Source organism: Solea senegalensis, linkage group LG2 (genome assembly GCF_019176455.1).
Source record: "Solea senegalensis isolate Sse05_10M linkage group LG2, IFAPA_SoseM_1, whole genome shotgun sequence".
NCBI lineage: Eukaryota > Metazoa > Chordata > Actinopteri > Pleuronectiformes > Soleidae > Solea > Solea senegalensis.
Window position 1 is genome coordinate 1,116,851 of NC_058022.1, and position 26,049 is coordinate 1,142,899.

The window sequence follows — 26,049 nt, forward strand, 5'->3', positions numbered from 1 at the left end:
CTTTGAAAACATGTGCGGGACTTTTCTCCTTTAAATCAAACACTTCTCTTTACTTTTATTACAACATGTAAATCTTTATTTGTGGCGTCAGCTCCTACAGCCTGATGTCATCCTTGGACATGAGTCCATATTTCCCTCCCTCCTCCCGTCCCTCTTTGGTTTGTCCACATTTTCTTCTCTAAATAAGCAGCACAGTTCAAAAAGACTCTCTGACATGAGGCTCAGCAGCTTCAAAGCTCGACTCCTTTAACTGGATTTGTCCTCATGACAGCGGCAGCTGCTTTGAGGATGGTTTCGTGAGTAAGCTTTTAGAAAATGTTTCCAGAACGGTTCTGATACCTGGACTCTGAATATCGACCAAAACCAGGCCCGGCTGCCTGCTTTTATACATAGACACCAGTGCATATGAAAAATCTGTATGACAAGACTATGAAATGATCCTGAATGAAAGGGATTGTTGTCAGATTATTGTATGAACTGATTGAAATACATCATTTCTGTAACACCTACTTTTATTTTGAAAGGATAAAACCAGAGAAGAGATAGATGGACGAAACGTAATTTTTGTCGATATTATTTTTTTACACATCAAGTAAAAATGTTTAAAAGTAGTACTGGTATCACTGTCAGTATTGGTATCGATACCAGTATCACTATCAGTATTGCTATCGATTTCAGTATCACTATCAGTATTGGTATCGAATCATTATCACTATCAGTATTGGTATCAATTTCAGTATCACTATCAGCATTGGTATCAGGATCAGTATCACTATCAGTATTGGTATCGATATCACTATCAGTATTGGTATCATTATCAGTATTGGTATCATTATTGCTGTCGATATCAGTATCACTATCACTATCAGTATTGGTATCGATATCAGTATTAGTATAAGTATCAGTATTAGTATCTGTATTGATATCGATATCAGTATCAGTATTGATATTGGTATGGATATCAGTATCACTTTCAGTATCTGTATCATTATCAATATCAGTAGTAGTATCATTATCTATATGAGTATCAAAATCAATATTGTGTTGGTATCAGTATTGGTATCACTAATGATATCAGTATCCGTTCGCTCTCTAATTGAGTTGCAGTGAGTTCAACATCATTACGGAGCAAAAGTCTAGAAAACACATCGTCGTCTGTTCTTTATGGTGAAGACTGACCCAGGAAATGAGCCCACACACACACACACACACACACACACACACACACACACAGAGCTTCCAGTAAAGAACCCTTTCACATGTCGCTGCCCCCAAAAAAAGGACAACGTCTTCCGTATTCACCTCACATCGTTCACTGGTGAATGTCAGATTGACGGCTGAGACGCTCGTCCATTCAGTCTGACGGACGAGCAGCTAATGGCTCCTTTGTACGTCATGTGATGTTGATAAATCGCGTGTTTGGCCCCCGACCGCACAGACACGGCCGACCTTTTGTCAACTGGACCCAAAAAAACCAACACAACAACAACACAACACAGACACGGTGGCGACAAGAGCGCATACTAATGAGCCGGTGTCATGAATATTTAAGTCTGAATACTAAGGGTCAACTCATCTGATCAACATTAATCACAAACTACAACGCAAGACACAAAAGAGACTTTCACAATAAGAGCACATTTCGTTTCATACGTGGAGGCAAGATCCGACAGGTGTAAGACGTCCACACCCGAGGACAACAGCTGGACAAACAGCTGGACTACACATCTATCATCCCTCCTTCCTCTCCTTTTGAGTCACTCACTTTCTACTTTGGCAATCACTTAAGACTTAACTTAAAGGCTGATGTGAAAAGTCACTCATAAATTCTCCTGATTGTGAAGTTTTCTTAAAAAAAAACCCAATGCTTATTATTATAACCCTAAAAGAAGCAGCTGTGTTTCTGTGGATAAAGAGAAGAGTGGAGATGCTGTCGTGAGTGTGAATCCCTGCCAAGGTCTTTTTGGCTAAACTCACATTTCCATTAAAAGCACATTAACGGCTCTTTGGGGGAGTTTTGATATGATTTTACAAGTGTTACAAAAACATGAAGACGCTTTTACAACAGAAACTGCAATAAAGACACTTTTTACCTCTACCTGCTGTGAGTCACATGACCACATCATGATTTCACGTCTCTGCCACACTGAGACACACACACACACACACACAACATGAGAGGTGTCGACCCCTCATGACCTCCTCCTCCCTCCACTGACCCGTCCTCCTCCTGATGGGATGATGTCAAAGGTCAAAGGTGACTGAGAGCTGAGAGTGTCATGGCCTGGCTCCACATCTCCACACACACACACACACAGTGGTCAGACTCTGTCAGTCAAATCAGTCAGTGTCTTGACCTTTGTCTGTGCTTCCAACTTTCTTCAACACACACACATCACTATAGTGAGGACATTCCCTAACCCCTTACCTTAACCTTAACCATCACAATTTTCTATCACACAGCCGTCAAGAGCAACCGTGTTAAGGGTTCAGTGTCTTGCTCAGGGACACACCAGCATGTACACACTGGCAGAGCCAGGAATCAAACCAACAACCTTCCACTGAGCCACCTTAGTCCAGTGGGGGTGAGAGAAAGTGATGACAAATGAAAATGTCCTCACTTTTCAAAAATGTCCCTCCTAAGGTGTTTTGGTCCTCACAAAGATACACAAACAGGAACAACACACACAGGTTTGCACAGCTCTCCTTCTTAGGACACCGCATCGATTCATTTAGACAGACTAAACAAAGCCTTAACCTTAATCTTAACCTTAACCACAACTCAAGTCATAGCTTTAAACTTGACCAGTTCCTCAGAAATGAGGTTCTGCCTCATTAGGACCAGGTTTTGGTCTCCTGTTAAGGTCAGTGTTCATGCTAGAAAAAACAAGGTCCTAAAGAGGTAACAAAGACAAGTTCACACACACAGATTGAGCCACTTGAGTGTGTGAAAAGTGTCTCTCAGCACTCGCTGGACTGTGAAGGTCCAGCATCGGAACCTGATCTGTCTGTGTAAACACACGTCAACGTAAACATGACACGCAGACGCTTCACCTTTAAGGTTCTTTAATACGAGACTACAGAAGTGCAACTAAGTGTTAATATCACTAAAAAATATTTCCTAGAAGAAAATTGGAGCCGTGTCTTAAAGAAACCAGTCCTGAAGGAATCCTGCAGCACTTCCTTTCAGATCATTCTTTAATCTGTTCATTTCTCTGTGACTAACTGATTTTGTTTCCAACATGGTCCGATCCTTTAAACACAAACACCGTCTCTAAATATACAAAAACAACAACAACAACAACCTGGCTCCGACAAAGAGAGAGTGATAAGTTAAACACGGAGTAAAATCCGTGTTTTCCTCCAGGGGTTTGTAATGGCTTATTTCCGACCGTGTTAAAGGAAGAGGAAGGGATTTGTGTGATAGTGGGTGAGGAGGAGGGTGAGGAGAGGAGAGAGTGAGGAGGAGGAGGAGGGTGATGAAAGTCCTGATAGCTCTGGGAAAGGGAAAGCCAGCCTCTAATCCATGAATGAGTCAGGAATGTTTTCAGGGAATGTTGTGGGAAAAGGAGGTGGAAACGACGTGTGCCACTTTCCTCCCGACACATTTTTCTTCTTCTTCTTTTCAGTCCAGTGATTTAAACCAGATTTTTTCTCTCTCTCAAACATTTATGTCATCGCCCTGTTAAAGCTCCAGTCTGTGATACCTCATCCCATTCCATTCCAATCCCATTCCATTCCAGGAAAACAAAGAAATTCCCCACTGCTTTTCGACCAGCGTTCGCAGATGACTTTCTCTTGTCCTTCCAGACAGAAGAGCAGTGGTCAGCAACTGGTGGCCCGTGGGCCAAAAGTGGCCCACCAACATCAGTTATCTGGCCCCCAGCAGAGGATTTTAACAAAGTTCAGAGGAGTTCAGAGCTTTTATTCTGAAAAAATATGAACTGATTCAAAAAGATTCTTGACAGTGAACCTAAACTAAATGTTTGGATTTAAAAATAAAAACACTGCTGTTGTCATGGAGACAGAAATAACAAACTCAACGCCCACACTATTGTTAACTTTAGGCAGCGAATGTGGGTTTGAAGACGTTTGAAGACACGTTTGTGTGATGCCAAGTTTTGGCCTAAATTATATTCACTTGCTATGTTTACTTGCTGATTGATCCCTGCAGTCGAGAAAAAGGTCTCAAACCCGTGGCCTGCGGACCACATGTGGCCCTCCACTCGATTTCATGTGGTCCGCCACTTAATGTCAAGTTGTAAGGAGCTATTTCTGTTTGTATGTTGTCGTTTTTTTGGAGTAATAGATGATTAAATGTGTTATGTCTATGATGTGTCCTCAGTAAGATATAAAAACAAGTTTGTGTGTGTGTGTGAGCTCATACCTGGACGTGCTTCTGGATCTGGTAAGTGCTTTGCTGATGACCAGTGATGGCGCCGACTGTCGTCTCTGAGCCAAAGTCTTCATCTTCTGCACGGTCGGAGAGAGAGGGGGGGAGAGAGGGAGGGCGAGAGGGAGAGATGGGTGAGTACAAGCGCTCACTGAAGGTCATGGTTCACTTGGCATCAAGTTATAAAAAAATAAAAGCTACGTAAGAAGGTTTATTTATTTTTATTTTTATTTTAATTCATTATTGCCCTGATCGGTACACGTCATATTGAATGAAGAGAAACTTTTTTTTTTATCACAGATCTGCACAAATATCACACAATCATCCCTTTAGATGTTTTTCCAAATGAAAAAGAGAATAATGATGTTAAAATTACCGTTCCAGAACACGATTCTTGTCAAAATAATCACAACTAGATATTTATTCAAAATCTTGCAGCCCAGCTAAACTGTAAATTAGCATTAAATAAATAAATGTTTAAAAAGACTTTAATAAGTGTCCCGTGTACCTGATAAAGTGAACATGGACTTTACGTCACACAGTTGCACAACGTTTACAATCTTTTATTCTCGCTGTAACATGATCTAATGTGAGCGGCCTCACAGAAATATATATATATATATAGATCTATACATCTATATATCTATAGCTATAGATGTATAGAACACAGTGGCAGTGATTCACTATAGAAATGGTTTGAATTGAGTGAAAGGTTGCGACACAGACTCTGTTTCTACTGTTTCTACATTCCTCTCTCCTATAGAAGACGAGCTGACTGAGCAGAGTTTGGACTCATGTTGATCATAAAACCGCAGCGCATATGTAACATGACATGATGTATATCATGGGATGTTTGGAAAAAAGAGACATTTCATCTGCTTTTCATTTCTCCAAAGAAAAGGAAAGTTTTTTATATATATATATATATATATATATATATATATTTATATATATATATATATATATATATATATATATATATATATATATATGTATATATATATGTATATATGTATGGGTGAGACATGTGGTCTGTTGAATCTGCAGAGTCGACAGTTTCCTGACAGCTATGCTGTTCAAGATTCTCACAAAATCACGCTTCAAGATTCAAGCACTTTACAACATAATACAGTTTTGGGAATGATCTAGTCATTCATTTATTAGGGCTGGGAATCACCAGAGACATCACAACACGATATTATCACAATTTAATAATAATATTATTGCAATTTTATCACGATATTTTAGCCACGATATTTAAGTCATGATATTTAAGTCACAACACAATATTATCACGATACTCAAGTTATGACACGCGGTACGATATTGTCCCCAAACCTTTGGATATTTGGAGGATTCAGGAGGAAAGTTACCAGAACATTATTATTATTATTATTGCATGAATATATACAGTTTTTATTATTATTTTTGTACTTACTGAAACACTTTTAATACTTCTGTAATCTCTGTAAGTCTGTCGTTTTTCTGTGACAATAAAGCTATTGTATATATATATATATATATACATATATATTTATATATATATATATATATATATATATACATATATACATATATATATATATATATATACAATATTACTATTACATATATTAATAAATAATGTGCTGCCCATCCGCAGCAGAGGAGAAATCAGAGTTCAGCAGGTTTAAGGCAGAAAATGATTTTTTTAATTATTATTCTCTTTGTTTGTGTACGGATTAATCTTAAGCCCCTCCCATAAGGCAGAGGGGAAGAGCCACATTCATAAAGGGACTGACGGTGATTGACAGGATTCATAAAAACCTTTCACATGGTAGATTTTATGCAGAGCCGGCCCAAGGCAAGGCCAACTCAGTGGCTCAGTGGCTACGGGTTAAAAAGCAAGGTGGTGGGAGTACCCTAAAGGCACCCTAATTCGAATTCAGCTTTGGGCCCCATAAAGGCTTGGGCCGGCCCTGGATTTCAGCACCATACACTCAGCTGGAGGTGAAGCCGTCACACTGTGGACACGGAAAGCATGTGAAGAAAGAAACAATGAGTGAGTGAGTGAGTGAGTGAGTGAGTGAATGAGTGAGTGAGTGAGTGAATGAGTGAGTGAGTGAGTGAGTGAAGGGAGGCATGTGGACGATCCACATTCACGCCGCCTCTCTGCAGCTGACAGCTCGTCTCTCACACACTGCACAAAAACAAACCACAATCTGAATGAAGCGGCTGCAGCGACAGACCACGACTAACAATCAGCAACAGTTTAGTCCAGCTAAGGACATAGTCTGACTAAGACAGACAATCGGACAACTTGCCGAGTCCGAGTATGCCGACCTGTCCTCCAACTGAAGTGTAACTATGGGTCATTTTTGGTCAATCCCTGCATACGACCCAGAGTTACATTTCCTTGTATCGCTCTCTAAGCGAGTACGTATTGAATCAGTTTCCTGTTGACCTTTATGTCACAGAAAAACAAACAAATGCGAATAACGAGAAGCATAAATCTCATCTCTTCGTCAGTCCAAAAGAGGGTTCTCTCGTTAGCTTTAGCTGCCACCAACGCCAGCGTGTTGTTTGTCAATACTGCAGTCTGACTAAGACTAGGTCAATCTTAGTCGGACTAATGTGTTTACATGACATTAAGAAAGCTATTGTCCAACCAACTGAACGCATCAAACTCTTGCGAGACAGCAACAGTTTAAAAGGGTAAACAGACATCGCCATTGCTGTTCTAATATTCCTGCTGTCTTCCGGCACTATTTCCTGTGTCCCCCCTACTCTTTTTCATTGGCTGTTGATAATGTGTTTGCAGTTGGGTCAGTAATGAATCATGGGTAAAATATCATGTAGTGTGTCCCCGCCTTAGGCGCTTACATGCAGGAGTAATCGGACTGTGAATCTTAGTCTGACTAACGTGACCTGAAGAAAACTTCATTATTGTCTTAGTCTAAAATTAGACTTCGGAACTCGGATTTCCAACTTGGAAACAACCTCCATGTAAATGGAACGCAGTTATAAGTAAAACATTTTTAAATATTTATGCTTTAATTTTATTGTCTAATTATTTTTGCTAAATCTAGTCAAATAGTTGCATTTGTTGCCTTAGCGTCTTTCCTGATCCTGAGTGGTGGAATGCTGAGTCAGCATTTCCAACTGTAGCATTCCTGTTTTCTGATATCAGCTGGGAATGCTGAGTCAGCAATTCCTATTTCCGCCGTTGCTATCTACATTCTCCAGCCGATTTAAACAATGAATACATCAAAATGCTTGGCTCGCTCAGTCCTTCCAAATTTGTACGTTATTTTACAAAATATTACATGTATTTCTTGTCTTATTTTCCATTAAATATGAATTGAAAACTTGTCTGCCTTTTATCTGAGAAAACAACAGGAAAAAAATAGTTGGAAAATTGCTGATTTAGCATTTCAATGTTGTAGTTAGCGACAAAAAAGTGGTTAACAAAGATTTTGTTTTTGGTTTTCGCAAATAAATCTGCAGTGGAAACTCATTTTTTGTAAATAAAATAATATTATATTTCATTTTAGTAGTTATTTCTATACAATAATTACACACAATATACTGCTGCACTTTTAACATTAGGAATAAATGCACACGTTGTAATTATTATATCATTATCCCACATTTTTAGGTCGCTGGATCTACATTTTTGAGCTAAACAACAGATCGCACATCAGAACATTTGCATCTTTCGCTATTTTCTGATACATTTTCTCTTATAGAAAATGAACAGATAGAAAATAGTTCTAATTTCTTGCTACTGAACATGTTAACACTTAATTGTCAATAAAGCAGATTGTATTTCCGATTTTATAATTTAAACAACAAAACAATGGAGCATACATATATATATGTATATATATATATACATATATATATATATATATATATATATATATATGTACACTCTGATGCCAAGATGCTGCACTTGAGCCTTTTTCTGTAGGGGGGCGCTGTTTCCTACAAGATCACAGAGAATCTCAGCGTCTCCAGAAGCATCGTCCACAAATAAAACACAAAGAATAAATAACTGAGAGTGCAGGAAAAGCCAGAATTCATGGGTGTGAAAAAAAATAATAATGAAAAAAAGAACAAGGTGTGTTGTAATGAAGAGGAGTGCCACTCCTCTGTGAGTGTGAGTGTTTGATTGCCAAATCAGCCACGATCAGCAGTGATTATCGTGATCTGCGTTTTGGTTTCGCTTCAGCTCCTCAGCCTCAGTCACAGTCAGATAAAAACTCATGATAAACACAGATACATCTGTCTCGACTTTGACCACAGTCACAAATGGAGATAAAAGTCACTGAATATCAAAAATGCAGATGTCTTTAGAGATTTAAGTCTGCAAATATGTCTGTAAAATCGCAAGAAAATTCACCAAAATCAATTATGACGTTATTATCCAGAATCAGCTCTAAAACAGACCAAACGACTTCAATAATCAAGATTATTCAGACAAACGTCCAATAACGCCTTGAATTCAAACCACCAATAATCTCTAATCTGCCTTAATCTCACTTGTGAAATCACAGGCACTCATACACTGTGTTAAATTCCTCATCACGGCATGGTTTTGATGTGAAAACACGGATTAATTCTCGCTGGAAACACCTGGAATCCCCGCGCGTAAAAGAGAAGCGCACGCGTCAGGACGCAGCGGAGCGTGTCCGCGCTCCATCCATTGTTACCTTTTTGTTTTCGGGGAGCGGCTTCCTGTCTCCGGACAGAGAGTCGGACCTGTTCTGTCCCATCGTCCCCTGCTGCGGTGACATGCTTTCCATCAAGGCTGCTGCTCAGATCCACGGCGCCGAGAGTGTCCGCAGCGCCGGTATATTCCCATCATACGCGCGTAAATCCAACGGTTTATCCAAAGACTCGCGGCGTCCGCGGAGGATCCATGAGCGCGGATGCGGAGGACGCGATGCGGAGTCCGGATGCGGAGGCTCCAGAGCTGAGTGCGTCTCTGTGCGCGTGCTGGTTCGTCTGAGAGAAGGAGCTCCGCTGCTCCTCAGCTCAGTCTCACGGTGTGAAGCGAGCGTGGGTGAGACACGCTACTTCCGGTGATACCTTTCAGAATAAAAGTATCACCGGATGTCAAAATCCGGTGGGGGTTTGTGTGTGTGTGTGTGTGTGTGTGAGTGTGGCGTGAAAATAGAAAAAATACAAAGGAAATGTAGGTTTGGATGAAGTTACGTTTAGTTACGTTACTTTAAAGGTAGAGTCTGTATAATTTCGGGGACACGATTATAATTTGGAAAAAACTTTTAGGATAAAATAATTATACTATTTATTTATCATGATAGTTAAGTCACGATACAATATTATCACCAAACCTTAATGATTTATTTGTTATTTGGAGCAAAGAAACTGAAAGATCTAAAAACATGTTTTAGTTGTTTAAAAAAACAAGTGTACAATTTATACACCTTCAAATTTATATTTATTAAGTGGCCCACATGTCTTTTGTTGCAACAATCTATGTATTCTAAATCAGTTATTGAGGGTCTTTTATTTTGAAGGGAGGCCGGACTTCCTCAGCCAGTCTTCATACCCTGATGCAGCTCATGTCCACGGAAACATGCTGTTGGTTTAACTCTTGATCTCTTGTGTTTTGATTTTAAAGGCCCCCGCGGTCGTCGCAGACGTATGTTCTTGCTCGACTGGCCGTCGTCAGCGGTGGCGTGAAGAAGCCGAGTGTTTCTGCTGCGGTGGTTTCCACTGGGTCCCGGTCCAGGTGTAAGAATGTTCCACGGGTGCCAAGAACAACACGGCTGATGAGGAGGAATGTGAGAGTCGACGGTGGCAGTCGTCGCTGACGCGTAACTGTACGAGCCGCAGTTACACTGTGCACCTCAGTGTGGAAGTGTTTACGTTCAAACGTGGGGCAGAAATCAGAGCGCGAGCTCCTACGTTAAAGCTGAGGTGATTTGTTGACCATGAAAACTGACTGTTGGTGTTGTACCACTAGTGTGTGTGTGTGTGCACCCCCCTGGTTTTTATAGCAGGGGCTTTAAAAACCAGGAAGAGGATAAGCATTGAAAATCAGCAATGCCTTAGAAATATGTTAGTTTTGGTTCTTTTCCTTCAACGTAAATCTGAAAATACAGACGTCAGAGTCAAGATTTACACTTAGGTCATTTTCACACCTAATAATCGTCCGCTAGACTCGACTCAGTTGGGGGTTGCAACGTTCAGCCGGTCTGAGATCGCTTTCACACTTTCGCACTTTAGTGAAACAAAACTAACCTTTTGAATAACGTATTGCCCCTCCTCGCCTGAGGCGGCGCTGCTTCAAGAATTACTGAAGGAGAAGACGAGACAAGGATGAACAAGAAAACTCACTCATCTGTTGGTTAATGCTTCGACACTGTAACAACGGGCTCAGACATTTCTCCCCGGCTATCGTTCTACACGCACGCATGTTCTGGTTGGGTTTACCCACAATGCCCTGCGTTGTAGGCTACTTCCTGTATTTGGTTCACCAGAGTTTGCTTCTTTGGTCCGCAAACGGACAAGGATGAATCATTTGAGTTAGGTGAAGTGTAAACATGACGGAGATTCAAAGTGTTCTGTTCCACTGATTCTGATGACTCAGTTACACCCAAAACAAACGCTTTTTGTTGACGACGACGCCCACGTTGAGGAGGAACTATGAAGTTGTGGAAAACAACGTGACTGATACCAAACCCAGTCGAGAGCTAGAACTCTAAAACACAAAGAATCGTCCACCAAACGATTCTGAAGTCAAATCTTCTGCTGAACAAACCTAATCATTCAAAGGTTTGACGGGGTAAACACTTCTCGTCACCGCCCGCCCCTGCTCTGCTGCTGTATACACACAAACGCTCCCTCACTCAGACGCAGCATATCAACAAACGTTACGTGGTCGTGTCACACACGCGAGTCTCCTGTAGACCATTGTCTGCACAAACACAAAGGTATGCAACAATTGACTCATCTTATCTGTCCTCTGATGATTAGAGCATTGATACTGTCGCTGCTCGTCTTTGATCATGTCACAAGCCGCAGAGAGAAACACCGTGGGCTTCTGTCTGGAGAACAACTTCACAGCCACATTCCTTCTCTCCTTCCCTGCACCTTAGATCATCCTTTCATCGAGAGCCCAGTGTGGCCAAGTCACATTTGTGGGGTTTTTTTTGGAATTAAATTGTGCTTCACGTTCACATGCAGTTCTAAAATGACGGCCTTTGCTTCCATGCTTCAAGTTTCAGGAGATCAGGAGTCTCTCTGGAGGGAAGAAGAAGACGAAGGAGAAAAGTGAGACTAAAGCTGAGGGTGTGTCAGAGAATGTGGTCAGAAAAGCCGCCGGTTGACCACGAGCGTCTCTGCGCTGCAGTGTTTTGTTTCTGCCTCCTCATTGTTCCACTCTGTCACTGGAAGACGCCACTTTGCAACAATAAAAAAGGGCCTGTGTTTTTATGGTTTTTTAACTTCTAGTATCCATGGCAGAGGAAGAAACACACTTTTCTGTGATGAGTTCAAGGCCACATGAAAACACAAACTTTCTCTATACCATCTTTTTCAGGGCGGGGGGGTTTGTTTTCCGTAAACATGGCATGGTTTCAAGAAATGTCTTCATACACACAAACCCCTGCCAAGTTATTGTAAAAACATGGTTCTCAAACTGTGGTACCACTGCTTCCTCTGGTGGAAAATCATAAATACTGTTCTACTGTACATGCCAGGGTATGTGATCGGAGAAGAGCTGAGGATTTTTCAGTGCGTCAAAACCTTTCGACAACTTTTCACTTTTGACCAACATGCTCGGACAGCTTTGCTAATTTACGTAGGGTGCATATCGTCAAAGTGGACGCCAAAATTCAAAATGGCCGACTTCCTGTTGAGTTGAGGCCATGGTTCTGGTCGACGTTTTCGTTCGTCTTGGTCTGTAACATCTTCCCACCAAGTTTCCCGAAATTCGGTGAAACTGCCTCTGTTTTCACCTGAGGGGGCGCATTAGAGCCCTTGACCAACGCCCGGGTCCGGGAACTATGCCAATATCGCATTTTCGCCAGACCTGACCTCCATGAACGTTAACCCCCTCAGAAATGACCACACAACCACAGATATAATAGTGATCTGAAGGATAACAATAGGCTCCTCGCACAAATCTGCCTCCTGTGAAAAGTCCGTACACCACTGTATGTTAACGTTGGGGATGATAGGGTTACTTTGAAAGTTTAATATTATGGTACTTGGTATAAAAGGTTTGTTTGGTACAAACAAAAGAACGCAATGGTGACGTTAACGTTCTCTGTGGACAAAAAGCAGATACCATAAAACACTTTTCGCAGATTCTCCTATAATTGCTCTCATGTGCACGGACCCTAATATACCCTCCTCTTTAAATTTGTCCCAGATTTCTGCACCAGGTCACACACACACAGATGAGATGAGCTTAGTGGAGTGACTCGGAGGAAACGGGAATCCTAATCTCTGCCGCTGACTCTCCTCTGGACAGTGACTCAATAATGTGTCCTTGTGAATATCGTCTGACGTTTGCTTTGAAGTGTGCCTGAAAAAAAGGGGAATGTCTCCGTCACGCTCGGGGAGTCAGGCTATTGAAAACCTGAAGCCGAGGAGGAGGAGGAGGAGGAGGAGGACAGTATTGACTTGGAAGGCAAACAGTCGATTCCAGGGAGAGACACTGAGCTGGAGAGAGTCCAGAGTTCTGGATCTGCACGTGAAGCCTTTCATTCTCGTCTGCTTTGTAGGCTCCAGGTGTTAGAGATGCACTTTGTACCGTAAACAAAGGCACAGACGACTCAGAATGAGGCTGAAAGTGTATCTGAAGAGCACTCCGCCGCCCCTTTCTTCTCCGCCTCGTTTCATCTCGCTGCTTTCAGACGTTTTTCCTGAACTTGTCCAGACGGGCTTTTCGTTTATCTGAACACGAATGTCCACAAAAGTGTCAATTTTCCAGATACTGTCTGAGCAGGAGAAGCTCAAAGACTCAACAATGAACAGTTCTTGTTATAAACCCACACCAACTGCCGTTTGAATGAATGACCTGCTGACGTGAAGTGATGGAAGTTTTTAAGGTCTGCTTCATTCTTTCCACATTTGGAGTCTTGTGGTGTTCATAGGTAATGTTCTTGTGCTCTTAAATCCTGTTTAAACCAGATTCACTTTTAATGAATTAAAATTAAATAAAATAAAATCAAAATATAAGTCATCTCCTTGACTCACGCTCATTTGTCAGTAAGGTCTGAAATCTGCTGTTGTCCCTCTAAATTCTATCATTCTGTGGCACATCTTTGCATTTTAGACAGCTCACAGGAAATAGTCAAGTTAGCTTATTCAAAACCAGGAAGTGACTGTGCATATAGTCAATTATGGTCGTTAGCTCCTTGTTTACGTGTAATTCTTCCTGTTTTTGTTAGTGACAGCTATGTCAAGTATAACCCTTCTGGCAACACGTGTGTGAGGCGAGCCGTGATGTTGTTTTGAGTCTGTTTTAAAAAGCTACGGTGCTGTTTTGTGTTTATGTGAGAGCTGGTGTTGTGAGCTAAGCTAAGCGGAGCTAATGCTAGGCACACGACTTCTTCACATTTATGACGTTGTTCTTTCTGTATTGCTTCCCAATATTATCTTCAGTAAACTTCATAAACAGTGGCGTTAGATTTAGCTGGTTCATAGCTAGCGCTTCAAGCTAGCAGGGCAAGTATCGACACACCTCTGTTTGATAAAAACACAGGACTCTGGCGACAGGATCGGGACCAGAAACAGGATTTGTTCTGTGAAAGTACAAACGTTTTTTTGTGTCTGATACCACAACTTTGAGTATCTGCGATACCGATATCAGTCCAATACAGTCAAAGTAAAATGTTGTTGCTGCTTTTATTAGCTGTTTTACGGTCTGTGCTTTGTATTTATGTGATATTTAGAGTTTTGGGCTCATATCTGATGCAGAAATTTGGACTAACAGCGACTCAAGTTTTGACAGGAAGTAGACGCATTTCACACGTGCGTAGAACAAGCCAGGTTTCTGGTACAGTGTGGGTATTTATAACCATGTTCTGGCTCCTGTATGATCCGGGTCTCGTTCCAAATCCCTGGCTCAGATGTTTTTGACACATTCTGCCGCTGCATCAGTCAACACATACCCACTTTTCCTGGAAATGATCCAGGGTTCGAGTCTGAAAATGGCTGCACGGGGGAAGCCACAGGGACGTGATGAGCTGCCTTCACGGATAAATCCGGGGAGAGATGGTTGTGTGACGGATGACAGGGATGATTTAGGCAGACGGGGAGTTGCTGTGACCCAAAAACAGAATCCACTACCCAGGAATGGACACTTCTCCACCACAGCCACCAACACCACCTTCCTCCTCCTCCACTTCTGCTGCTTTAAGAAGCCAGACTTCCACGTTGCCTGCCAAAAATAAAGACCTGCTGTTTCCTTTTTTTTTTTTTTACTCCCCCACCAAAACCAGAGGTTTCTGGGCGACAAATGTTTGAGGTATGGCTGAACAAATTCTGGAAAAAAAAACATCTGGGAGGGAAATCATTTTTAGCTCATGTCTCTGACTCTAATCCCGTGTCATTATTTTTTGTCAATTATTATGCTTAAATATCTGCGTTTCCAGAGGAATTTGTGCTTTTCTGCTATTTTGAGCTCGACATTGCTTCGTGTCCTCGTTTCCACTGTGGAGTCCATCGTCTGTTTACTCCTCGGGGATTTACGATCCAGGCTTCAGAGCCTGCGCGGCTAACATCAGGGTTGGTTCCAGAGAATGTGGAGGCGGAAATTTCAGCATCACTCTCCTCCACAGTCGGCGCGTCTCTGTCTCTGTCTCTGTGTCTTTGTCCAAACATCTGTGGCTCACAGAGAGAGAGGGAGAGAAGAGGACGAGGCGGCTCGGGCCGTGGAGACAGACTGCGGTCAGAGGGAGGGACTCAGGTGGAGGACGGGGCGGGAGGAGACACGTCCACTGTGACATCGCCGGGTCTTATTTTGAGGACACTTTTTAAACTATAGCGTTCTTTGTCCCGAGCCAAACTTAGCCAGAGGTTTCGTTTCGTTTTCATTCTAACGACTAAATTACAACCAGCGCTTGTTAATTGCAACTTGAAAGCAGCCGTTTTACACACACACACACACACTCAGGTTAGAAAGTGTAATCAAAGTTATTTCCAGTGTTGGGTAACTAACCTTCTCATTTGTGATGCCTGACAAATGAACACCCGTGTTTACAACAGAATGCTTACTTACATGTCATAATCTGGAGGAAGTGCAGGCAGGAGCCTTTGTTGTTGTTGTTGTTATTATCGTGATGTTGGAACCTCCCAGTATTTTGTGTGACAGGAGTGAGAATGTCAGTGCACTTTTAAAAAGACTTAAAAAAAACACTTACATTGCAGGTTTATTGTTAGATACTAATGTTTTGTGACTTACTGTTAATAAGATATTTGCGTTAACAGACAGTCAGACAGGTGTACCTAATAATGTGGCCGCGAACAGACAAACAGACAGACAATCAGACAGAAATCAGAGAAACAGACGGTCTCAGTCTGGGTGGTAGCCTGTTACATCTGCTATCTAGTCGCGCACACACACACACCGCCTCCCTCCAGACCCCCAAACCCCGCCCGCTAATCTGATTAGCACAGTCTCCCCGCAGAGTTTTAAAGATGCTATTGACACAGAGTGACATGCACGCTTATGCTTTACTGTTGCTGTTGTTGTTGTGATTGTATTAGTAGGATTGTGTGTCACTGTGTCTCACACACACATGCAGCAGCATGTAGCTTAGCATAAAGCATTACACATCACACAACAACTCCAAAAAAATGATGTACGACTTTTATTCCAAATTACCTGGATATTCACAATGCTGACTCTAGTCTGAATGTTTATTTTTATTTAAAACAATAGTTCAACTTTGAAGACAACCTGAACGATTTAACATCACGGCTCACAGGAGCGGTTAATCACTAAGTTCAAATGTCTTATTTTGTGACTTCGGTATTTGAAATGCTTTCTTCAGATTAATCTCAGTGACACAAACTGACCACACGAGGCAGCAGTCGACACAGCACCTCCTGTGTCCCTGTGAGCTGCACACACAGCAGTTTTTTTAAACACATTATTTAAATGTCATAGACTCCAGTAGGTGCATATTTTGTGCGTTGGGTGAGAGACAAACTTTTGTTGAGAGACTGAACTCTATTGTTCCTCGTGTCTCCTCCGTCTTGTTACTGTCCAGACAAAACAAAACAAGTGGTGTGGACGAGGCAGCGGGACAGGTTAAGAGTTATCCCCTCAGGTCTGATACAGGACTGTAAAGGTTTCAGTCAAGAGGTCGCGCTCGTGTCACCAACAGGTTAAACCGATCACTGGTGCAGCGTGAGCTCAACCAGAGAGATATGTGCACGTACAGTGTTGACTTCCACCAGTGTTTTCTACCACATGCCTGCACAGAGTCAGCACAAAAGGAAAACATTCTATCTGACACGATCTGTCACACATCAAGAGGAAAATCCAACCGACCCAGTTCTACAGCAATCACTCAGTCAAGAGGAAGTTTGTTTCCTCTAAAGTGGGGCGTTTTTGTTATATAAGTAACATAAAAATGTGTCATGAATTGTGCAAAAATGTCATTCTTTTGATCTGACTTTCTTGTCCAGTACAAAGTGACGCGTTTTTAATGTTGCCACGATTAACGTTTTTGCACAAGTTTGTCCATTTACAAAACGTGCAAATGGCCAAGATGGACGCCAAATTGGAAATGGCCGACTTCCTGTTGACGCCATGGTCGCGATTGACTTTTTTGTTCGTCTTGGAATGTGACATGTTCCCACCATGTTTTGTGAAATTTTGTGCAACTTCGTTTTGGCTTTGTCCTACCGGGTTTACTACTGAACCATTGTGTGCCACTTTTATGAATTTCTCATATTTCATGAAAAATTTTGCCAGTTACAATTTGTGTGCCAAAAATGCAATTGTGGGTAAAAAAAATGTTTTTGAAGTGTTAAAATGACTTTCTTTCGCCTCAAAGGTCAAAAGTTTCATTTATTCTACTTTCTCATGCTTCATTAGCCGCCTGTTATTGCAGAATATACCGGAACGATCCCTCGTCACGTCCACATCACGTAAACACAGACACGTCCAAACAAAGGTCGTCTTCCAATTAATCCTTCCCTAAACACACGTCAGTCACTCGGGCTTTCAGCAGCAACAGTTTTCCATGAACAAATGCAAAAAAACAAACCACAAACATGAAGTCAACAGCAGCGTTAGCATTAGGGTTAGCGTTAGCAGCAGCAGCGTTAGCCTCATGTTCTCTCTCTTCAGACTCCGATTGTGTTTGTATCCACAGACACACACACACACACACACAATTGTTGGCGTAATCTTCAGGATCTGCCAGGAACTGTTTACACACTGTCGTCGACTGACTGAGCTCTCTCACATTGCGTCATGTAAACAGCAGAAACACTGAGTGTGTTTACAGCTACACTAATTATTGTGTTAGTTCAACTAAAATGTGGCTTTTTAGAGGACATGTAAACATGTTAGTGCAGCTGAAATCATACTCAATACTCAGGGATTTATTCTTTTGCACTAGAAAAATAATTTAATTTTACTAGATTATTATGCTATTACAATTACCAACAATAAGAAGCTTAAACAATGAGGCATGGAATCTGTACTTTTACTCCACTACATTTCCTCTAACTGTCTTTGTTAATCGTTACCAATTAAAATCAGAAGAAGAAGAAGAAGAGTTGCTATTATGGTCTGTATTTATATAGAGCTTTTGTAGTCTTGATGAGCTGCTTTACTACACTTTTCACCCATTCACCTGCTGCAACATGGGGTTAAGTGTCTTTGCTCAAGGACACATATAGACGAGCAGAGCCAGGAATTGGAATGACTTAGAAGTACAGTAAATGTCATTTACTTTCGGACTTTTACTTAAGTAATATTATAAAAAAAAAGTGACTTCAACTTCTACCAAAGTAATTTTCTGGTAAAATAATTGTACTTTTATTTAAAAGTATCACTTTTAAGGTACTTTATACGAGACTGGACAAAGTGAGGATTACTGGAAGTGTTTGACCTTCATGAAGTGGATCAGTCAGTGAGTGTGTTCATGCTATGTGCTGTTTTTCTAAAACCTTTCAATGGTCATGAATGTGCTTTTGTTTACCACGATACTTAACACTACAGATAATGACCTTTTCTGTTTATTAGTTATTTTGTCCAGAACGTTGTTAAAATGTCCATCTGTGATTCTTTTCAGAGTTCCTAACATGTGACTGAAGCGTCTCCTGTGGTCTTCTGTCTGCTTCACACGGCTTCATACTCAGTCCACATTCACCAAACTCTGAACTTTGACCTCTTAATCATTAGATGGTCATCATCTGGTAGAAGAAGAAGAAGAAGAAGAAGAAGAAGAAGAAGGAGCTTGTTCCTCTGTGATGGTTTTAGAGTCCCGTAAAAGAAAAGCACAAGTTTTATGTAACACAAAATAAAAATGAAAATGTAAAATATAGAAATATACAGATTTATTTTGTTTTTTTAATCACAAGGTCACAACTAATGAGTCTGACCTCTGGTGGAATGCAGGCTGTGAACTCTTGACCACACGCCTCTGGTGGGCAGATAAGAAACTGCTGCAAGTGACAGCAGCTCACACACACGACATTGAATTCCATACATTTGGACAGTTTAAACAAAGCAGTGTCCTCCATCTTATCCACTTCATTTCTATGAGGTTCGGACTCGTTTCCACCACAACATTCCCTGAAGGCCACATCTCAAACATCATCCTATCCTGTTGTCACACATCTTCTTCTTCAGGTTCCCCCTTTAGGGGTCACCACAGCGGATCATCTGCCTCCATCTTGTCCTCTCCCTGTTACACCAACTGTCCTCATGTCCTCCCATGAACCTTCTTTGTGGCTCCTCTTCTTTTCCATCTTCAACATCCTTTGTCCAATAGAATTTGACCCAAACCATATCCACCTTGACTCTCTCTACCTTATCTCCAAACCAAATATGCAATCAAATGTGTAATCCATGTTTCCGCCCTGGTCAATCCCAACGAAAAGTCTCAGCATCTTCAGCTCCACCTCCCAGAATGGGAATGTCCACAGGTTTTTAGTCTTTGGAGATCCAGTTGTACAGCGACTGACTGTTACTGTGGACAGAAAACACTACATTTTGCTGGCAGGCGAGAAGAAACCTTCTCAAGAACTTCAAGAACTCCTTGGCTTTGTCGTTTTCTGGACATTTCCTTTGTGAAACTATCGTCACGATCAGTGTTTCTCCTGATGATCCTGGTCCTCAGGGACCCACTGTCCTGCGTGTTTGAGACGTTTCCTTTACACCTGAATCACAGCTGTTTCAAGGGGAACATCTAAAACATGCAGGACACTGGGTCCCAGAGACCTGGGTCCCAGGACCAGGAGTCCTCCAACCTCCATGCAGAAAAGCTCTTGTTCCGACTGGGTCGCTGCTAAGGCAAGAGTTCTAACCACAACACCAACGATGTGCGACCCAGTGCAACATGAATGTGCTCAAATGTAATATCTAACCTGTGCGGACATGGAAGGTGCTGTAGGTGGGGATGAATGGGTGAAAAGTAAGTACTCACTTTCACACACACACACACACAGTGTCCTATAGATTCTATGAATGTGAAAACCCACATGACAACAAACAAACAAATGGACTTTAAATTCACTCGCTCACACACAGACAAACACGTGTGGTAAATATCAGCTGACCGACTGTTTACATAAACACACTTATCTGATTCTCTTAACTGTCCTGATTAACTTTTCTTCTCTCTCGCTCTCCCTCGTACTTTCTCCCTTCCTTCCTGTTCTTCCACTGTGTGACAAAGTGAATAAAAGCTGAACAACACAAGAGTGGAGCGCTGCTTTAACTTCAGTTACGTTATAATTTGACAGTTTGACAGGAGTTAATCCCAGTCCTACTTCAATATACACGGCAACGTCTGGATTAGATTAAGAGTCAGGGATGCACGTGTGTGTGTGTACGTGTGTGTGTGTACTTGTGTGTCAATAATGACACGTTTTGGTTACACAGTGCCAGAAATAAACCAGGATCTGGACCAAAACCTTTTCCATTTACTATGACCACAAACTTTACTTTAATTTAATTTAACGAAAATTCACATTGACACACGCACACACACGTACACCCAACAGTCACAAACTAACACACACACACACACACACACTCAGAGTCACTCTGTGTTTCCAGGGAGCGCCTGCGGCTATTTCTGAACGTGCTGCACGCATGTGTCGTAATCGCTTCTCACTGCACATTCTGTCAGGAATCAGGATCCCTGTCAAAACAACACTGCAGAGGAAACGTGCAGCAGCAGCAGAAACAGCAGCAGCAGCAGAAACAGAAACAGCAGCAGCAGCAGCAGCAGAAACAGCAGCAGCAGCAGCAGCAACAACACAGACACAAATGGAGATAACAGGAGTTTTGGCCTGAAGCCCTGAAACACAACCAAATCCTGCTGTGTCAACATCTGTGTGTGTTTGAGATTATGGTGTGTGTGTGTGTGTGTGCGTGACGCAGGTTGTGACCACCTGCAAATGTTTCCGTTTTATTTTATCTTAACTTTTTATCTTAACGTTTGATTTATCTTCTTATATGAGACGTTGAGTGACCGTGCTGAAAGGTGCTAACAAATACAATGTATTATTATTATTATCATTATTATTGTTATTATTATTATTATTACTATTATTATTATTAGTAGTAGTATTATTGTTATCATTATTACTATTATTATTATTGTTATTATTTTGTTGTTGTTATTAGGCAGTGGAGACTTCCCTGCTCAGGTTTTTGCTTGCAAAAATAAAAGGAAAAATATTTTTTCCTTATATGAAAACTGTATGCTGCACTTTATGCATATATTAAAACACAGTCTGGAATATTGTCATTTTTTACTTTTATACATTTTAATATGTAATATTTTCTGTCCTTTGGTAGTCCTATCTTATATATATATATTTTTTACAATATGAGCTGATTTAACACTGTGATTTTCCACATTGTGGGATCTTATGTTATCTTACATTATATTATATAATCATGTCAAACTGGTCCTGGAAACGTTTCTATCTCGTTTTATCTATTTGTTGATATCTATTTCTGTGTAAACACTGTAAAACACACGTAACACAGTGTAATAAAGTGTAGATAAACTGTCATGTGACACAATAGTTGGATGAGTTCACAGACTCACCAGCAGAGGGAGCTACTTCTCCCACTGGAGTTGGAAAAAGTTTTCGGTGACGCAGACAAAGCCGGTTTGATGCCATCTCATCAAAAACTTTGATGAAAATCCCCCTTTTCATTCCCTCCCTCCTATAACTACCGACCCTTTCCCGCTCCTCTCCTCCACCTCCTGCTCTCTAACCTGGGAACGCCGGGGATCAGCGGTGGCGGCGGCGGCAGGAGGTTTTAAGGCAGCTGTTCAAGGAAGGGATTAGCCGCCGCCACGACGCCTCAGACTTCACAACCTGCCCATGTCACGAAGCGGCGCCTGAAGCCGAGGAGACGTAATGCAGCCTGACACTGAGAGGCAAGAGGCCTTGCTGAGCCAAAATGGCCACCCATGAGGTGCAGAGGTGAAGGGGAAATCCAGAGAAAAACACAAGGTAATCGGGGAAACACAGTCTTTCTTTCTAGGGGTGGGTCAAAACTATTGATTTGGTGATATATCGTCATCCTTCCTCGTGTAATAAGATAATAAACAAGTTAAGACACTCTACAGTAAAACAGCCTTGACCAGTTTCACTCGCCGGGCGTGCGGCGCGAGAGTTTAAGTCTTGAGGAAAGATTTGAGTCTAAGTCTAGTCTGGAATAAAAATGTCACATCCTCAAATCTTTACCAATATTTTTGGACTTGACTTTGCAACGTCTCTAAATCTTTCTTTACAAAAATCCAGTCTCAAAAGGTGCGTGGGTTCTCTTTGGGTTCACTGTCCAAAAACATCCAGATATGGGGGGGATTTCGGCAAATTGGACCATAGGTGTGACCATGAGACCCTCATGTGGAGAATAAAGCAGTAGAAGATGAGAATTCAAGGTCTTTAGGGAGGAAAATCATCGCAGACCGGGGTGTTAAAGCCAAAGTTGAGACAATTTCCTGGGGCTTGCGATGAGATTATGTTCGTCCACAGCAACTGGCAGCAGTTTTCTGCCAGGTTAGGGTGGTGGTGTTGGTGTTACCCCTAACCATAACACTCTGAACTACCATTCTGAACCATCCAGATCCACCGCCCAGACAAAGCTCCTGAATCAGTGCATGAACTTTCCTGTTTAATGAGTTCATTCAGTGAGTCTGCAGCAACTTATCTCATCTCAGCAGCTCCCAGGTTTTGTTGTCGTAAAAATGGTTGCGACTGACTCTTAAATCAATCTTTGATTCATTTAAAGCAGGTTCAAGCTTCATTTTAGGGAAGGAAGTGTAAACGAAACCACAAGTTTCTTGTCTTAAAGCCTGTTTTACATAAATAAATCCTTTAAATGTGTCTTCATGTATGTACGGGCTCTACTGGGTGAAAAACTTGCTCTCGAGTCTTTGATGAAACTTGTAAAAAGTCTAATTTTCTGTGGCCACAGACGGATTTGTTTTTCCCTACAAAAACACCCCAAATATGCTGAAATCATTGTAACGCTTCCACGCTTTAAAAACACCACAAAGCTGTGACATCAAACACATTCCCGACCTATTCTTCTCGTCCTAATTAGCCAAGCAAAGATCTGAAAATGTGAAAGTCTTAAAAGATGTGGCTCCATGTTTTCATTTCTGAACAACTTTTGTTTTTCCCGTTCAAACAACGACACCGAGAAGATTCTCTATATCATTCACACTCATTAAATAATAATACTAATAGATTTTATTTATGGGCGTCTTTGAGGACATTCAAGGTCACCGTACAAAGGATAAAGAGAGTGAAAATGTCAAATAAAATACAAGAAACAACACAAAAACAAACCCAAATGTTTACGATAATGAGTGAGTTTTGAGTTGACATTTCCTCTAACGATCTTGGTTACTCGTTACTACCAAATAAAATCAGAAGAAGAAGAAGAAGAGTTGGTATTATGGTCTGTATTCATATAGAGATTTTCTAGTCTTGATGAGCTGCTTTACACTATCATTTTCACCCATTCAGACGCTGCAACATGGGGTTAAGAGTCTTTTCTCAAGGACACATGTAGATGACCAGAGCCAGGAATTGAACCCACAACCTTCCAGTTGAAAGACAACTCACTCACTCACTCAGACACTGATTCATTCATTATTTTGTGACTTCTGCACAATAATCACAACTGTGTGATATAACATGAATCATAACTTTGACTCAACAATAACATAAGAAGCCTGAAGATGTGACCTAGAAACACACACACACACACATACACACAGGACGTTCATATAAGGAGTTGTGTTTTATTCCCGCGGTAATTTACCAAGAGTTCACCTCAGGGTTAAAGTGGAGGAGGTCAGTGAGGTACTGAGTGAGTGAGTGAGTGAGTGAGTATACTGTACATGCAGTGACTCAGTCACGTGAAAACAATCGCCTACCTTCATATAACATGATTATTAACCTCCTGACTCCCACACACACACACACACACATAAACACACGTGTAAATACATATACAGTTCATGAGTCAGATGTGTTATGACGTGGAGGCAGTAATGATTTAATGATATAATTATATAATGATATAGCTGGACGATAACTTTAATGACTCTATGTGTGTGTGTGCGCGCATGCATGTATAGATGATATAGCATCAGAGTGTGTGGACGCTGTGTTCACACACACACACTGACCTCTGACGTCACGCACTCCAACACACAACCCTCGGAAAAACAAGACAATGCCATTTTTGGCCTCCAGAGACAAATATGTACACATGTTCCGTAAACATGGCATTGTTTCAAGAAATGTTTTCATCCACTTTTATTCCCCTCTCTCGGGGAGGCCACAGTCATCCAAATATTTGTAATTAAGGTAAAATATCGTTATTCAAATAACTTCTTCAGAAATCTCAGTTAAAAATACTGTTATTTTAAAGTTTTCAATACAGTTTTTTTTTTACAAAAACAGAAAAACTACTGTAAAAAAGAGTAATTTACTGTAAAATTAGGATTTTTTTACAGTGTACATTACAGTGTTTACGATAACAGAGACAGAATGAAGAAAGGAAAGAAAATGAAGATTAACCTAAAGTGAAAAGACAGACAAATAATCTCCAAACACAAGAAGAGGAAGATTATGATGAAGATAAGTGACAGAGAAGACAGGTGTTCTCCAAATGTTGGGTTATTGGTTGTTTACACGAAAACAGCTGATTCTCCTTGTTCTACTTGATTTCACTCAGGTTTTTGAGCCACTTTTTTAAGTCTGACTTTACATTTAAAATAGAATTCCCCTTGTGTTCTACTGTACTATGCAATATCGTGTTCCAAAGAGAATTTACTGTTAATTTGACTCACAAATGTCACTAAATCATGTTTTTTTTTTTATATTTTGTCCATTAAAAATGTATGAAAATCAGAAAATAAATAGAATAATATCATCATAGTTGATCATAATAATGAAGTAAAGTGAACAGGAAGTCAGTAAAATTGCAAACAATGGTGAAAGGATTGTATCTAAAATCCTGATTTTAAGGACTATTTTGTATTCTTTTGTTTGGTTAGATACTTTTGTAATAATATTATTGTTTGTGTAATATCATGAGTTACCAGGTGATAATATGGCTCTAAGCTTGATGTAATCACAGGTTTATGATTGATTAAATATGACGAAATCACAATATTGTGCCTCACACTCAATTCTTCTAATGCTGCCAAAATGTGCCTCCAGCTACGCTTTATTTTGAAAAGGTTATTAATGATCTATGTGTGTGTGTGTGTCAGATGATTATCACATTAAGTCTTTGACTTGGTGTTTGCAGTAAACTCCTCAAACATATACTCTAGTATATACTGTGACAACAGCGGCTCAGGCTGCTGCTGGTACGACGTCTGTCGACTGTCAACAGCGTCACATGGACACACACACGCTCCTCTGTTTGTTTGTTGCCAAAGCTTTTTAAAAGCTGCCTCTTTTTTTTTTTTAAATAGCACTCTGTGTGTCCAAATAACGTGTCTGTAAAATGACTTAAATAAGCGTTTTGTCTGCTCAGTCCAGGGGGAAAAAATGGCTCTTCAATAAGGGCAATAACAATATTTGTGACGATATTTCACAGAATTTCTAAATAAAAGCATTTGTGTAAACATGGAATGTTATGAAGTTCACAATAAAATGTGTTTATGATGCAAAATGAATCTTTAAATGAAAGGAAAACAGAAATAACTTGAATTATAACTTGATATTAAGTTGTGAGCCACATGAAATCAATTGGAGGGCCACACATGGTCCCTAAGCCACAGGTTTGAAACCTTACCCTATTTGATGGTTAGATACTGTATGTATGGAATCTTAATGATGTGTTTGTTGCTTTATTTTGCCATCAAACTAAACTGTCTGTGAAGTCTGTGTCACTTTGCAAGCACCACCAAATCCCATAGAAAAAATTGTCGATTTTACATCACAACATTCAG

At 40.8% G+C, this 26,049-nt stretch overlaps 1 protein-coding gene across 2 annotated transcripts in view; it reads right to left on the bottom strand.

The window, feature by feature from the left end:
* LOC122765059 (rho GTPase-activating protein 20-like) overlaps positions 1-26,049 on the bottom strand; it is a 54,012-nt gene that overhangs the window by 25,229 nt on the left and 2,734 nt on the right. The window contains exons 1-2 of one of the 2 annotated variants that reach the window (XM_044019126.1): positions 9,088-9,396; positions 4,388-4,473 (exon numbers count right to left, since the gene is read on the bottom strand). In XM_044019126.1, the coding sequence (XP_043875061.1) occupies positions 4,388-4,473; positions 9,088-9,180 (179 nt within the window). In that variant the 5' untranslated portion in view covers positions 9,181-9,396. Of the gene's footprint in view, positions 1-4,387; positions 4,474-9,087; positions 9,397-26,049 lie in introns of those variants that run through there. The other variant, XM_044019125.1, reaches the window with a different exon arrangement.